Raw genomic sequence first — 15647 nt, forward strand, 5'->3', positions numbered from 1 at the left:
CATTTTTTTGCTTTCAGCAACTATTTTTAATGCTGCTTTATGTGAAGCAGATTCTTCGTAATTAAAAATTTTTTTTCGAAGTGGCACCAACTGTTGGTTTCTATCTTTGCTGGAATATGTTATCTCATTGTTGGCCCATTCTTTGCTAACATTCATTCCTATTTTTGCTTCAAATCCAAGAGTTCCAACTTTTCTACAAGGCATACAGCCAAGTTTCATTTTGCAAACACAGAGCCATTCATTTTTCAAGCAAAAATCATTGTTTTGTTCATATGAACAAAAAAAATGATTCAGCAGTCCTGCCAGTCATTTGTAGTTTGACATTACTTCTCAACATCATATTCAGAAATATTAACAGGTGTCGTTATTTCCATGTGTTCTGTGATTTTGTCTGTGTCTGTTTATATTCTGGCCTTTTTATTAGCAGGACCGGTGGGTGAAAAGTAATTAGTGATTTCTTTCATTATTAAATACGGGGTCACAGGTTTACGCTAAAAATTAAAAATATTTTCCTTTCTCCAACTATTTTTGACCATAAAAAAATTATTTACCTTTCACAAATTTTCAAGTTTTTCAAATTCATTCACTGTACACACACCCTCACAATTCAGTTGTGCAATGAAATACAAAACAGTAAAAATCAGTTGTGCAACAAAATACAAAACAGTCGAAATCAGTTGTACAATCTATATACATATATAACCCATGTCCGTCCGTACGTGTAACGTTATGCCAAAAATGGGCACTAGAGGCACCCATTTTTGGCATAACGTTACATGTGTGTGACACACGAAATATCGTGTGTTATATTTCAAACATTTAAATTAACAATATAAATTATCATCATTCATTTGGCCAATAACAATATAAATAATTCAGTATATTTGTAATAGGAATTTATCATTGTCATGGAATGCTTGTAATGTGCACTAGGAGTGAATAATGAAAAAACAGATAGTTTCGAAAATTATATAGTGGACTTCCGGAAGGTAATATTTTAATACAGGAATTTGTAATGCTGCTAGAACGCCCACTAGGGAGTGTCCCAGGCTACTAGTGAAATATAAAACAGTTGAAATGACAGTCACTGGTTGCAATTAGCACTGCAATTCCTGCATTGCCGCCAAATCATGACACACCAAACACAAGCTGAGCAGTATGTCAGTCACCACAAACTAAGTTTGCAGTACGCATGCATCATACACAAGATTCAGCACACAAGCAAGAGCAGGACCATCTTAATAATTTTGTTGCTGATCTTCTGTGCTCAACAGAGCAATTCAACATGGACCAAACATCATATTTTCAAAAATTCTCTTAAAAATTTTAAAATATATCGAAAAAAATGTGGTGGAACTCCATTCCATTGCATTCTATGACAAAAAAAAGTGCTGGAAAATTCTCACGGCAAAAATAGTGCAAGTGCAATGTCATGGGAATTAGACATGCCTCTACATGAGTGTAGAAAGTTGTGCCAAAAATCTTTCATTTTTGTCCATACAAGATATCCCACAGTCAAGAATGTTTCTGGTGATAATGATAAGCAGAAAACATTTTCCATGACTAGCTTGGATGACAGTTGACGATGCATAACCCTGGAAAATTATGTGAAGTAATAAGACTCATTTGATAATGTAAACACTTACAATTGCTGTATTTAGTCTGATAAAAATTCACACATGTTCAACAAATTCCATTGCACTCACCAAAGGTAACAATATAATACAATTTACAGCATTCTTTATCACTTTCCTTATTTTTTTTTTTTGAAGAAACTCTGCATCTGGGACAGGACATGTTCTGTTAATGCCTCTAGATATGAAATGCAGATGAAAAATGTTCTCAACACCACAACTTTAAGCAATATGGTGCACTCACACTTCAAATTAAATGCACAAGCATAACTACATTGACATTTTTCACACAAGAGAATGATTAGTCAATCATTTCCAATGTCATGGCCACCATATTTTCCATAGTCAAATCCCTATGACTTTTGATTGTGAGACTACCTTAACAGCCTTATTTATTAAGGCAATGTTTCCAACATAGCTGTCTTAAAAGACAGAATTTCAGATGTGTGACAACTCCAAACAGATCAGTAGCATTTTGCCATTGAGTACGCCATTGCCATTCAGTGGAATGCAATTTTTAAAGCATAGAGATGAAAAGCATACAACCATATCATTGATGTAATTTTCAATTCCACATCAGTAACTAAAATAAAATTATTGTACTTTGATTCCTAACTCCTGAAATTCATTGGAAAACATATAAAATATAAACAGTATGTACATTATATATATAATATGCACATTAAGAAAACAGAAGTGCCAAATTTCTCCTGAATACCTTTCACCAATACTTCAAATACCTTCTTTAAAACGAATACCAATAAAGGAAATCCTTTCGTTAAAACAAATTTTGCTGTTATTCTGGCAAAACACCATTGTTACAACATTAATTTTCATGTGATAAAGTGAATGAAAATTTTACCAGAATTCATTAAAATGAACTGTAAATTACCTTCACAACCCCCAAGAAATAACCCTATTACCAATAATGGTTGCTTTTTACACTTTGATGTAAACAATAAAAAGTGGTACTGTAATAAATGATCTATTTTGAGTAGAATAGCTTTTCATCTCCTAGTAAGTGAAGACAAGTTCAATCTCTGATTGTATGTAAAAAGTTTACCATCATCACTCCTCTTTAATTAAATACTGTAAACAAACAATTCACATACCATTTATCACTGACAAATAAAAAGGATAAGAATCCTCCAATTGTACAGCAATTCAAACATCTGATTTTAGCAGACCATTCTGCTGTACTCAGAAAATATGAATTAAAGTTTAAGGAAACCCATCCCTTTAAATGGATGCAGTCCCATTCAAACATATGCTAGTTTGCATATCGTGGAATGCATACCATGATTTGAAAATCATTTAAAATACTTTTGAATTTGAAAATCATTTTTTTTAAAATAAATTTAGTCTTATTTAACTTTATTTAGTAAATTAATTAATTCAAAAAATTATAATTTAGAGATTTTGATCATCTATTAAGCCTTAACTCCCTAAATCATACAACCTCAACCCCAAAAATCATTAATATGAATTTTCAATAAAGTGAACTAACTACTGTTCCCCTAGCAATTCATAGTATTGTGAGCTGACTATATTTCACAATGAATACATTACTACAGTATTTTTGATTTTATCTCACCATGTTCTTCAATTAAATCACAACCATGCTTCTATGCTGTACATGATTATTTATTTAAATATGTAGAGACAAGCCATGCAAACCACAAACATATTTTAGAAATATCCCATATCTTATGTTTTACAGTAGAGTGTCATTTATCTGAATCAATTGGGGACTGGGGTTGTTCGGATAACTTATTTTTCAGATAACCGATTATGTACGAAAAAATATCCCATGTTGAAATTTTTCTCCGTTGCATGTCACTTCGCATTGAATTTTTGTCAATGTTAAGCCTAACGTAAACTTTTTAAAATAATAATCGTGGCTATTGTATCGTTAAAAATTATTTCTTTATTTTTTACAAACAAAATAAATATATTGAAAATATAAAAACAAAAAAAATTATACTTTAGAAGTTAATCTAGTATCAAAAACATTCGATTCAACAGGACACACAGTCCCGAGAAAAACACCACACAAAAGTGCCAGTGTTTCCAGCTAAAACACACATCAACAAAAAAAATATTGGAGTGGCCCAAGATATAGCCAAAGATTGCAGTGCCACAGCACTAGCAAAAATTTAAATTTGCCGACTGGAATTCTTTCGGATAACTGACGTTTCGGATAACCGACTTTCGGATAAACGACGCTCTACCGTACTTCATTTTTTAAATATAACAACATACATATACAAAAATGAGGTACCAATGGGCAATCCACTTGACTTACTTGAATTATTGATTTGAACTCTTCGAAAAAAAAAATAGTACCTGAGTTTCTATCATCATTCTGTATATGAGATGTATAGATGATATACTCATCATGTGAAAATTTAAACCAGATATAAATAAATTATTAGAGATATTTAACAAATCCATACAGCCTCAAATTGAAACTAGACCAATTTGGCAATGCCTCAGTACATTTTCTTGACTTGAATATCACATTCATAGATATTCTACTTACAATTATTAATACTTGAGATCAAACTGTTTTGATCTCAGTCCTAACCAGAATAGAGTAACGTTGTCAATTAGTTTATAACACGAAAAAATGCGTTGCCTGGCCAAACTCCCCTTTTATTACTCCTTCCACCGGAGTGGAAGTATAGATCCAAACCTATCCTAATTGTTTAGAAGGTATGTAGTACCTTCTAAACAATTCTCCATTAGTTTATTATCTTGATAATGACTAACATCAGGTTGAACATAAACATTGTGGGGGGACATTCATAGATAGGAGTGTTACCACCAAGTTATACTTTAAGCCAGATTATCATCCATTTTCATCCCTGCAAACTCTAGTGATGCTTTCCAATACAAAATCACAGCATTTAGAGCACAGGTACAATGTTCCTTCAGGCACTGTTATGATACAAAAAACATCAGAAAAGAACTTAACTGAATACAAAAAAAATTCTATTCACAGTTACAAGAGAACACTGATTCATGGCTTCATTCAAAAAAATTATAAAATAAATAAGCAATTAAAAAAATGGTAGCGGACAGCCCTCTACTAGAAGCACTACATCCAACCAATCTGAACCCAAATCCATTGGTAGATTTCAATACACATACACTACTAAATTCAATTTTATTTGAATTTAGTAGTGGACAAGACATCTCAACAACATGGTCACAACTTAAAATAATATTTGGAAAATATTATAATTATTGCTTTCACAATATGAACTATCATATCTGAGTTCATATTGTGTATTGAGTATCACACAATTCTCTGAGTTAAAAAATACAGAACAGTGTAAAAGTCTGATGTTCTACCATTTAAATTTAAAATTTATATGAACATGCATAAAACAGTTAACATTCTAATTTGGAACTTTAAATTTCAAACTATAGACAGAACTGAGATAAGCTTATGAAGTGAGCTGAAAAGATTTGTTGAAAGACTAAAACAGTGCTGGAATAGTGCGTTAAGTTATTATTATTACTATGTTGAAGCTGTAATAATATCTAAAGATTGCATACAACACATCACAGAAAAATTGTAAACAAAGAAAATTATTAAAAATTGATTAGAAAGTATTTATCATAATTTAGTCTACATTAGCTATTATAGTCTCTGTATTTTTCTTTCAAACAATTTCCACCTTGTATGCACAAACAGAGAAATACAACCATCAAACAGAAACTTGAACCCTGAAACTTAGGTTAAAAGCTTAATACTTTACTATTTTCTGAGAATTTATAAAAATTATAGTACAGAAAATTAGTGTCTAGTTAAGAAAGTATCATTTACTCTAAAAACAATTTCTTAGATACAATAAATACTTTTCCAGCAATCATTTTATGAAAAATAAATGTTTTTGGTTTAATTAAGAAGCCATCTTCAGGTTTGGCTGATGAAGAAGGCTTCTTAATTTAATTAAGCCTTCATCAGCAGTTAAAGATTGTTCATATTTTGTAATACATCATAGAATGCTTGATGCATTCCACTTTAAAATCTCTATTCAATTTCAGCAGCAAACTCTGAAGACGACTTCTTAAGTAAGTTGAAAACATTCATTTTTTTATAAAGCAATTGCTGGAGAAGTATTTATGATGTCTGCTTTATGATGATTCATCTCAGTTCCAGATTGGACATTTGGTTGTTGTTTCTCATACAAAGTTACAATCTTAAAAGGAAAGCCAGATGTATTATAAAGAGTGAAAAGATTACTTAATAAGCTTTTGTAAAATATTACTTATCAATTTAACAATGCATTTAGATGATTCTATTATTATTTTTCCATTTCTGATATTCAAAATGTATTTCAGAAAAAGAATGGCTTTTTTAATTTCTGATGATAATTTTTAAAATAAAAAGAAATCTGATGATGTAAAGTTATCATACTTTACATCATATTTCTTTTTGATATTTAACTACAGATCTGTATAAATTAATAACTCTAAAAATTTTAATTAATACTCACCTCAGCAGGAGATATTTCTGTTCGAATTAATCCAGCTTCTTTGGCTTGTTGCTTTTTTTCTTTTTCAATTTTAGCCCTGAATTAAAAAAGTATAAAAGTATTTTTTATATAAATAATAATAATCAACATTACTATTAACATTACTAAAATTTTGAAGTATATATTTCATATACTATATTTCTGCACAAATAAGAGCATGCTCTATTATATAAAAATTGTTTATCTCCATGTTTTTGAAACATTTCTGCTTTGTTTATAAAAGTAAATCTCATATGTGGATTACAAGAGCACTATACTGCTGTGTCAATGAAAATTAAATGTAAATATATTGATACAGTAACTATTAAGTAACATTTTTGTGGTAACTATTACATTAGAGCCTCGATTATCCGACTCAATTGGGGACTCAGGTTGGTTGGATAACTGAAAAAATCAGATAACAGAAAAGAATGAAAAAAAAAATACATTATTAGTATAGTATATTAGTATATCCCATGTAATTAGTATATTAGTATATCGCTATTAACCAACTTTGCGTTGAATTTTCATCGATGTTAAGCCTAACAAATTTTTTTTTTAAATAATAATCGTCGCTATTGTATCATTAAAAATTACTCACAAAACAAACAACCACTCATAGTTAGAAAATTAAGTCTCGTTTAAATACAGTACTGGCCTCTCTTTCATGGTCGAGCCAGTGTTGCCAGCTAAAACACGCAAAAATTTAACAAAAATAATATTAAAGTAGCCAAGACATAGCTAAATATTGTAATGCCACATCACTAGTGGACATTTGAAATTTGCCAACTAGAACGGTCGGTTAACCGATGTGACGGTTAATCGGGGGTCGGATAATCGATGCTCTACTGTATTAAAAATAAAAAGACATAAAACTGCTTCCAACACTATAAAAATTTTTTTAAAACAGTAAGTTTATGAACTTTGAGGAATATAGTGATGTCAGAGATGCCATAGTACTTTTTCAACATTTTTTATATTTAAAATTTCATAAAAAATCTGAAAAATGCCTAGGTAGACATCTGGTTGTAAAGTTAGGAAGGTTCCTAACTTTATAACCCAGATGACATGCAGTTGACATGTTTTGCACTGCATGAATAACTTTTGAAAAAAAATCTTTCAAGTCTCACAGTGGATGCCATGTAACTCAACTTGTATGTAAAAAATGTACAAAAAACAAAAAATTGCAAGAAAATTGCATGGGAATAACTCTTGCAAGTATGGCACATAATGAGCATGATTTGACACAATAGCATTTAAAATGAAAATATAAAAACACTATTCCTTATATTTTCCACTTTTTCTTCATTTTTTGAGTCATAAAATTCAATTTCATTTCATTTCAAATAGACTGTTGCATTTGTTTGTGACATGTCTTGTAATGCATCACATTCTTGTATACAATGTAGCACAACAAAAATATAAAAATTAATTTTTATAGTACAAACTGTGCAATTTGTAAAATTTTTCTTTACTTCATAACAATATTATGTAAACATTGTTGCAAATGCATTTATTTGATAAAATTCTGAGAATATTTTGAGTAAGCTTTTTAATAGAAAGAGCAACTTACACATTCAACATCATGGCAATAATTGCTGAATTTTTGATGGTGGATGCATTACTTCCATGATTGCTTCATTTCTCATATAGAAAGCTTTTCTGACTAAATAACCAACAACAAATTTTGATACATTTTTATAATACAGTAGCCTTGATTGTATTACACTTGTTAAGAGGAGACAAAGGAAAGGCACGATTTAACTTAGTACTAAAATTTCTGGGCTTATACCAAACAGATTACACATGCTATAAAATCTTTATCCTGAATAAAGGAGTTTGCACTTAAAAATTGTAAAATTTTGTACAGACAATTTCCCAAATTCTCGAACTGTATTAAAATGAAACTGGAAACTGTTGTACAGGGAATATTCCCAATTTTTCAATTGTGTTACAGCAAAACAGTGTTGTAGAAGTGCTGTAGTGCTGTGTTGTATTATGATATTGTAAATATACAAACACACACAAATTAGTTCTACAGAATCTAACTCACATTTTTGTTTCATAATCCCTACAAGCTTTATCAAAAGGCCTTTTCAAATCCTGAAAGAAAGAAAAACATTAATAACAACAACACTAATCCGAGTAAATAATTAAAATAATTATAGCAAACAACTTAATATATTATTATCTTTTATAACCTCACAGTAAATATACAGGGTGTGACAGAAAAAAATGTTCTGATTTGGAATGACAATTAAAAAAATACAAAGGAAGACAGAGAAAGAAATCTTTTATACCTAATAAGTACACAGTATGCCATTGTCATCCATTAGGTTTTGAAGAGTACATCAGTTAAATGGTGACCGTCAATGTCAATGCAGTTTTAAAGTCTCTTTCGGAGATTTTACATTGATCTGCAGATCATGTCCAGCAGAACTGCCATGATTTCTTGCATAATTGCTGCCTTGAGTTCTGGCAAATTTGTTGGTCTGTGTTGGTACACTTTTGATTTGAGATAGCCCCACAGAAAAAATCACGTGGAGACAAATCCGGCAAATGCAGTGGCCAACCAATATCACTCCGTAAAGAGACAAGATGGCCTGGAAACAAGTTTCTGAGAATTTCAAGTGACCTTCTAGAGGTATACGATGTGGCGCCATCTTGCTGAAACCATATATCTTTCAGATCAAGATCGTTGAGTAAACCGTTAACTAATGGAGGAAGAAAATTCTCAAGCAATTCACAATAGCACTCTGATGTTACTGTCACTGTAACTCCACCCTCTTCAAAGAAATAAAAACCCCACACACAAAATTACCTAAGGCACATCAAACTGTAACTTTCGGACTACAGAGTGGTCGCTGGTGGAGTTCTCAAGGAATACTGTCAGACCAGTACCTAAAGTTCTATTTGTTGACCATCCCCGATAAATGAAAATGGGCTTAGTCACTGGAGATCAGTACTGCTGTTGGGGGAATGCTCTGCAGAATAACCTGACACAAAGTTTTATGGATTGGATAGTCCTTATCATTCAACATCATTTTGTAGGGATGCATGTGGAGCAAGCTGTGTAAAAGTCTGCAGAGACTACGATCAGACATGTTTAATGCAGCTGTGTGTTTGCGTGCAGATCGCTTGGGAGACTGCCGTATGGAAGCTCTTGCAGCTGCCACATCTTTCGGTCTTGTTACACTTCTAGGGCAGCCAGGACTCTTTTTTTAAAAGTTGAACCTGTTCGTCTAAAATATGAAACCCAACGACGAATTGTTGGTGCAGCTGGAACCAGATCATGATGCCCAAGCGAAAGCATATTCAGAAGGCCCATTGCATTGTTATCACAGATTCACCATTCGTAACAAACTCTTCAACAACAAAAGCATGATGCTCTCTGCTCCACGCCATGATGGTAACTAAAAATGGCATGCGCAAACAAATCAAAAGAGACCACGCCCACTGCTGTACCTCTACTATGAGCGAAGCAATGCTTCTGCCAAATCAGAACGTTCTTTCTGCTGCACCCTGTACTTTTGATTAAAACAGTACAATGATGATTTCCATGTATTTGTATATTAAATTTTGGCATTATAAATTTTACAACAATTTTAAATTGTGAATGAAATGTTTAACTCAATATAATTCTTTTGTGATTTGGACATTAAATAGTTATTTATATTCATGGTTTATCTAATTCAATTCAACTTTAATTGTAAATTTTATACATCATGATCAAAAAGTTGTGCAATCCAATCTTCAAATATCTATATTATCATCTACAACATAACCACCAAATATTTTTCTCAACAGGCAGCAGCACTTGTGATTTGTGACTCATGTTGCATGTTGACTTCAAAAAGCAGAAGTCTGGATGGACTATAGTAGGTAATTGCTTTGTATTGCAAGTGGTATGTTTTTTCCCCAGATCCATCATATATTTGTTGTGAGCAGTAACCCCCACACAGTTGATGAGCTTAAAGTTAGCATTGCTAACTTTAAGCTCATCAACTGTTGACACTGTTTTTGACTGAGTTGACACTGGCACATTCTGAGCTTAAAGTTAGCAATGCTAACTTTAAGCTCAGAATGTGCCAGTGTCAACTCTATTTGAAGTGATGGTTAATCTTATTGTGAAAGAAAGTAAAAACATGATCTCTGTGTGTTAGGACATATTTTATATTAGATGACACTATGTACCATTGATGCACTTTGCATTCTTTAAGTCATAGGTTACAATTTTTTTTATCCACTACATCTGTGTGGCATGTTGTCTGCTTGCATTCAGTCTTTCTTTCTGTTACCTGTAACTGTACCCAATTAAAATGTCTATACACAAAAGATTTGTTTATTTGCTTCATTTCTGACACTTACGAAAAGAGAATGAGCATGTATCCAGGAAGAATGTGGCCATTTTGAACACAGAGTTCAATGCTGTAACCATCATCTTTAACATTAAACCCTGTTCTAAAAACATTGTGATTTGACATTATGACAATCCTTGTAAACACAATTCTGTCCCATTATGTACTACTGTACATGTTTGGTTGCATGATTTTTCAATTGCACTGTATTATTATATAATGTGTGTGTGTGTATGTGTGTGTGTATGTGAAATGTTTTTTTGACTGTTTTACTAAAAATCTAAACAGCTATATATAGAAGTTATTAGTTTTTGACATTTAAAATAGTAACCTCCATTTGTAAGATAATGCTTCCAGCAATTCTTTCACTTTTGAAAATGCTCCTGGAGTTCTTCTATAATAATAATGTAGCTCATCTAACTAATCTGTAATTGGCATTGACACATTAAACACCTTACATACTTATTCCAGTAATATTTAATAAAAATTATAAAAGTTTTTGGCCAGTGAGAAGCCTTCCTCAAGTGAACAGCTGCTCCACAGATAGAACATTCAAAACAGAGAAATGTTCTAAACAGAATATCTATATCTTCAAACCTGTCTGTCTAGAAATTTTTTTTATTTCCATGAGATTCAAGATAGACAGGTTCAAGTGTATTTCAAATAATAATAATCATTAAATTGTCTTATCTATAATTTTAATAGTTTTCTAGTATTATTGTTTCTCCTTATTTTATTGTTTTTGTTTTCCATTCCCTGAAAAAACAATCATCAATGTTGCACTGTACAACTGTTAAGTATATAATTAAAAACTAAAATGATTTAGTAATACAAGTTGAAAAAAATTTGATTTTGATTAAAAATTCTTACCCCTTTCACTCCACGCAAATCACCTTTGAGCAAATTATCCAGAGGAAACATAACAATGTTGTTTAAATTTTGCATCTATAAATTAATTTAAATAAATCATATACTATTTAATAAATAATATATATTAATTCAAATATAATATTTTTATCAATACATGTTAAAAACATTAACAATTATGGTTAAATTCTAAATATTAAATTTTACTCATATCATCCTAAAATCAAAATATTTCATTACAAGTTCTTAAAATGTATCAATAGTTCATAATATTAAAAATAAATTATTGGAACAATTTATCAAAAAAAATTTTAACACAGTAGAAGTTTGTTAATCCAGTACCCATAGGACCAAAGTGGCATTGGATTATCAAACTGCTGGATAAACGAATGCTTTTGTATTTTCACAAAACTTCAGTAAGTTATATGCAATCCGAACATTGTAGACATTGCTATGTATTTAGTATCAGCATACATTGCTGTAAGCTTCCAATTTGTTTATACATGTTCTTTAATCAATCTGAAGATGATACAGTGCAAAACTATACAGTATTAATTGAAAAACCTGCAAAGTTAATGAACACATAATTGCACAAAATAACATTTATAATAATTCTTGTGCATACATGATAATATTTATTTTCCAGGCATACCATATACAGTAGAATATCATTTTAACAGATTTCTTGGGCAACCAAAAATCATCTGTTGTTCTGAAAATCTGTTATATTGCAAACAACAGATTTCTTGCACACCCAAGAAACAATCCATTATTTGAAAAAAAATTTGCTTTTTAACCACTACATATAAGAAATATTGTATTTGAAATTATTTAGTCTCTATCCTTTATTATATATAAATATATATGTTACAAGATTGTATATTATGCCTTTACATATGTATGACAAAGCTGACAGACTATATGTACTGTAAGCCCCAAAGAGAGGCAATGTATGCACGTTCATTATTATTTCACTTAACAGCAATGTTCATTCAATAAAATAAAATAAAGACTACATATAGTTTATCAAATTACACTGAATAGAAGTTTGAGGTCCTCCTAACTACTTTTGAGACATTGATAAAATTGATTCATTTGTTAGGACTGTGTCGTCAATGTCATCATCATCCTTCCAAAAGTGTCCTAACAATATTTATTGTTGAACACTTTCAAACATATCTGTGATGTATAATTGCTTGTAGCCTGCACTTTCTTTGCATAGAAATTGTATAGCATGATATGGAAATTCAGTACTTTGAATACATTGTAATGCCAACTGCTTTCTGCAAATTTAACAAGATTTATGCATTCAGTTGTCTCATGCCAGGCGGTTCATTCACTTCATTATCTTTGTCTTTTCTGTTTCTTCAGCTCTTTGTGCATTCTTAATGCTTTCAATGATTTCAACACAAGTCAAATCTTCCACAACAGCTTCACTTTTATCTACATGTAGCCTCTCATCAGTTTCTCTGGAAAGTGCACCATTGAATTATTCTCAAATGTAATTTTGAGAATCATTTGTATGTTGTCAGTAGGACTTCATCAACAACAGAAGAGTCATCATCATAGAATAAATAGTCATGATGCATAACAGCAGACCAACATTTCTGCCATAACTTTTTCAAAATAGATTTGCAAACACTATTCCATGACAGTGCAATGCCACAACCCAATTTCACATTTATCTTGTATACTTGAAAAAGCAATAAATTATTACTATCTACAAATTCCTCAAAAACACTGATATTCCTCTGCAGGAATATGATTGGCAGACCAGACTTTGTTCTCCACAGATATCCAATTTACAAATGCTACAGTAGAACCTCGATTATCCGCCCCCCCCGATCAACCGACCCCTTGATTAACCGACCGTCCTAGTCGGCAAATTTCAAATGTCCGCTAGTGATGTGGCGCTACAATATTTGGCTATGTCTTGGCTACTTTAATATTATTTTTACGTGTTTTAGCTGGCAACACTTATTCGACCATGAAAGGGAGCCAGTATTTAAACGAAGCTTAATTTTCTAATTTTTAACAATACAATAGCAACGATTATTATCTAATATACTAATTACATGGGATATAATAATATACTACACTAATAATGGATTTTTTCATACTTTTCGGTTATCCGACTTTTCAATTATCCGACCAACCCCAGTCCCCAATTGGGTCGGATAATCGAGACTCTACTGTAATGGATTTTTTCATACTTTTCGGTTATCCGACTTTTCAATTATCCGACCAACCCCAGTCCCCAATTAGGGCGGATAATCGAGGTTCTACTGTATGCCATTATTTGAATCTGAAGACAACCACTGGATAAAGAATATGCCTCAACAATGTTAATTTTGGCATGAAACTGTTTTATTTTTAAATGATCATTGAGCCAATAATTTGGTATTCCTTCAGAGTATTTTGTACAAAGCTGCATCTAATTCAGTAATTTTTGATTTTTCTAAAAAACAGCTTTTGTTTGTTTTTTTTAATCATAGTTCTTCAACAAGCTGAAATTAAAATTGTTCATAATTTTTGGCCAGATCACATTTTTCTAGTTGTCTGATGATTTCTATTTTCTTTATTACACTCAGTTCTCTGTGTTTTCTTTTCATGCATTGCTACTTATCCCACTTTCATCTCTTCCCATTGTATGATCAAATTACATATGTTGCATAAATTCTGACATTATTACCGAGTGGAAGTTGATAAGCAATGTATGGATGTTAAAGCATCTCTTATAGATGTTACCAAACAGACTTACTGAGGATTGAATTCTTTCTGAAACCTGTAAATATCAAATGATGCTTTCAAATCCAATCCCAAAAGATGTTTGTACCAACTTTGTTTGGTGATTATGATGTAAATGTGTATGTAGCAGAGGAAAACACCAGTAAAAGTGTCTGACCCAATACACACAAGGTATTGTAATAAGTTATTTTTCTTGACCACATTGCCCTCAATTTCATGGTCAACCTCCCAACATGTAGCAATGTACACAACAACAATCACCTTTTCCTTAATTTCCACCAGGGACTTTAGCATACCGAATGTCCAAACAAATTTCAATTCAAAAAATACTAGCATGCTGAATTTTACTGAACAATTCCAAACTTCTACTGTAAAAGCAAATGGAATTACATGATAAATTTGATCTTACCAAAGTTTTCATAAGAGCTGATAATTCTTTGGTTACAATGGAAAACTTTATAAAAGCAGCACCTTAAAAATATAATAAAAATCAAATATAATTTTCAAATAAAACAATGTATTAAGTAATTTAAACTTTTCTATGAACATTTAAAATTTTATTTTATCCTTTATTAAAAATATTGATCTAGTGGAAGTTTGGCTTTAAAATATGCAAAAGAAAACAAAATCAAAATTTTTAATAATAAGTTAAATTACAAATAAATAAATTAAATTATTACTTGTTCAGCTAGCCAATAGTCTTAATAAAAGAAAGAAGCATTTTCAGTCAAATAATAAAGCATTTGAATCATCTTCAGCTTAGAAAAAAAAATTATATTAGAAAATAATTGAAATTAAAATATTTACTAACACCACACGTTTCTTACACTTTCAGCAATGAATATTTATTACCACAAACATTTTTGGACTCTTTCAGAGGCCTGCTTCATGTTACAAACATTACCTATCAAATGTTGGCAGAGATTTTTTAAATTTGGAATGCTCTATTAATTCCATTCTTCCAATGATATATCATTTAAATAAATTTTTTTGTTGTTCCAAAAACATTAGTACAGGTAACCCCGTATAACATGGGAGTTACGTTCCAAAAAATTGCCGTGTTATACGAAACACAGAACTAGTGCAAAAAAAAGGGCTAGCTTCCAAAAATTAAAAAACATGCTGTTAAATCCTTATTTAAATCGAATTTATTATTCACTTTTTCATAGGTAAAATACTTATTTATTATTTAAGTAAATATTTTACCAGAGGATTATTCATTCTATATGATGATCTCAGCATGAGCATCATCAACTGGTAACAGTTTTTGAATGTGTTCGTTAATAGCGGTCGCTCTGCAATGAGAGTGCGCTGCTGTTTGTAGGCATTTAGGAACGACAGTGAAAGAAAGATGGCGGCACCCGCACTATAGATAGTATCGTGATGGAGGAATCTATAATTCTAAAATGAGCTTTTAGAAGCAAAAGAAGAGTCCCAATTGTAAAATTTAACCATTAAATGGATTATTGTTGAAAGAGCATTCAAAGTAGCCACGAAAACAATTAGAATGCTCG

At 31.1% G+C, this 15647-nt stretch overlaps 1 protein-coding gene across 3 annotated transcripts in view; it reads right to left on the minus strand.

The window, feature by feature from the left end:
• LOC111633745 (arfGAP with SH3 domain, ANK repeat and PH domain-containing protein-like) overlaps positions 1-15647 on the minus strand; it is a 100582-nt gene that overhangs the window by 63565 nt on the left and 21370 nt on the right. For all 3 annotated transcript variants that reach the window (XM_023378357.1, XM_023378354.1, XM_023378355.1), the window contains exons 4-7: positions 14543-14604; positions 11389-11463; positions 8214-8263; positions 6143-6218 (exon numbers count right to left, since the gene is read on the minus strand). In XM_023378357.1, the coding sequence (XP_023234125.1) occupies positions 6143-6218; positions 8214-8263; positions 11389-11463; positions 14543-14604 (263 nt within the window). The remainder of the gene's footprint in view (positions 1-6142; positions 6219-8213; positions 8264-11388; positions 11464-14542; positions 14605-15647) is intronic.

Source organism: Centruroides sculpturatus, unplaced genomic scaffold (genome assembly GCF_000671375.1).
Source record: "Centruroides sculpturatus isolate CEXI.00-Female unplaced genomic scaffold, Cexi_2.0 scaffold812, whole genome shotgun sequence".
Classification (NCBI taxonomy): domain Eukaryota; kingdom Metazoa; phylum Arthropoda; class Arachnida; order Scorpiones; family Buthidae; genus Centruroides; species Centruroides sculpturatus.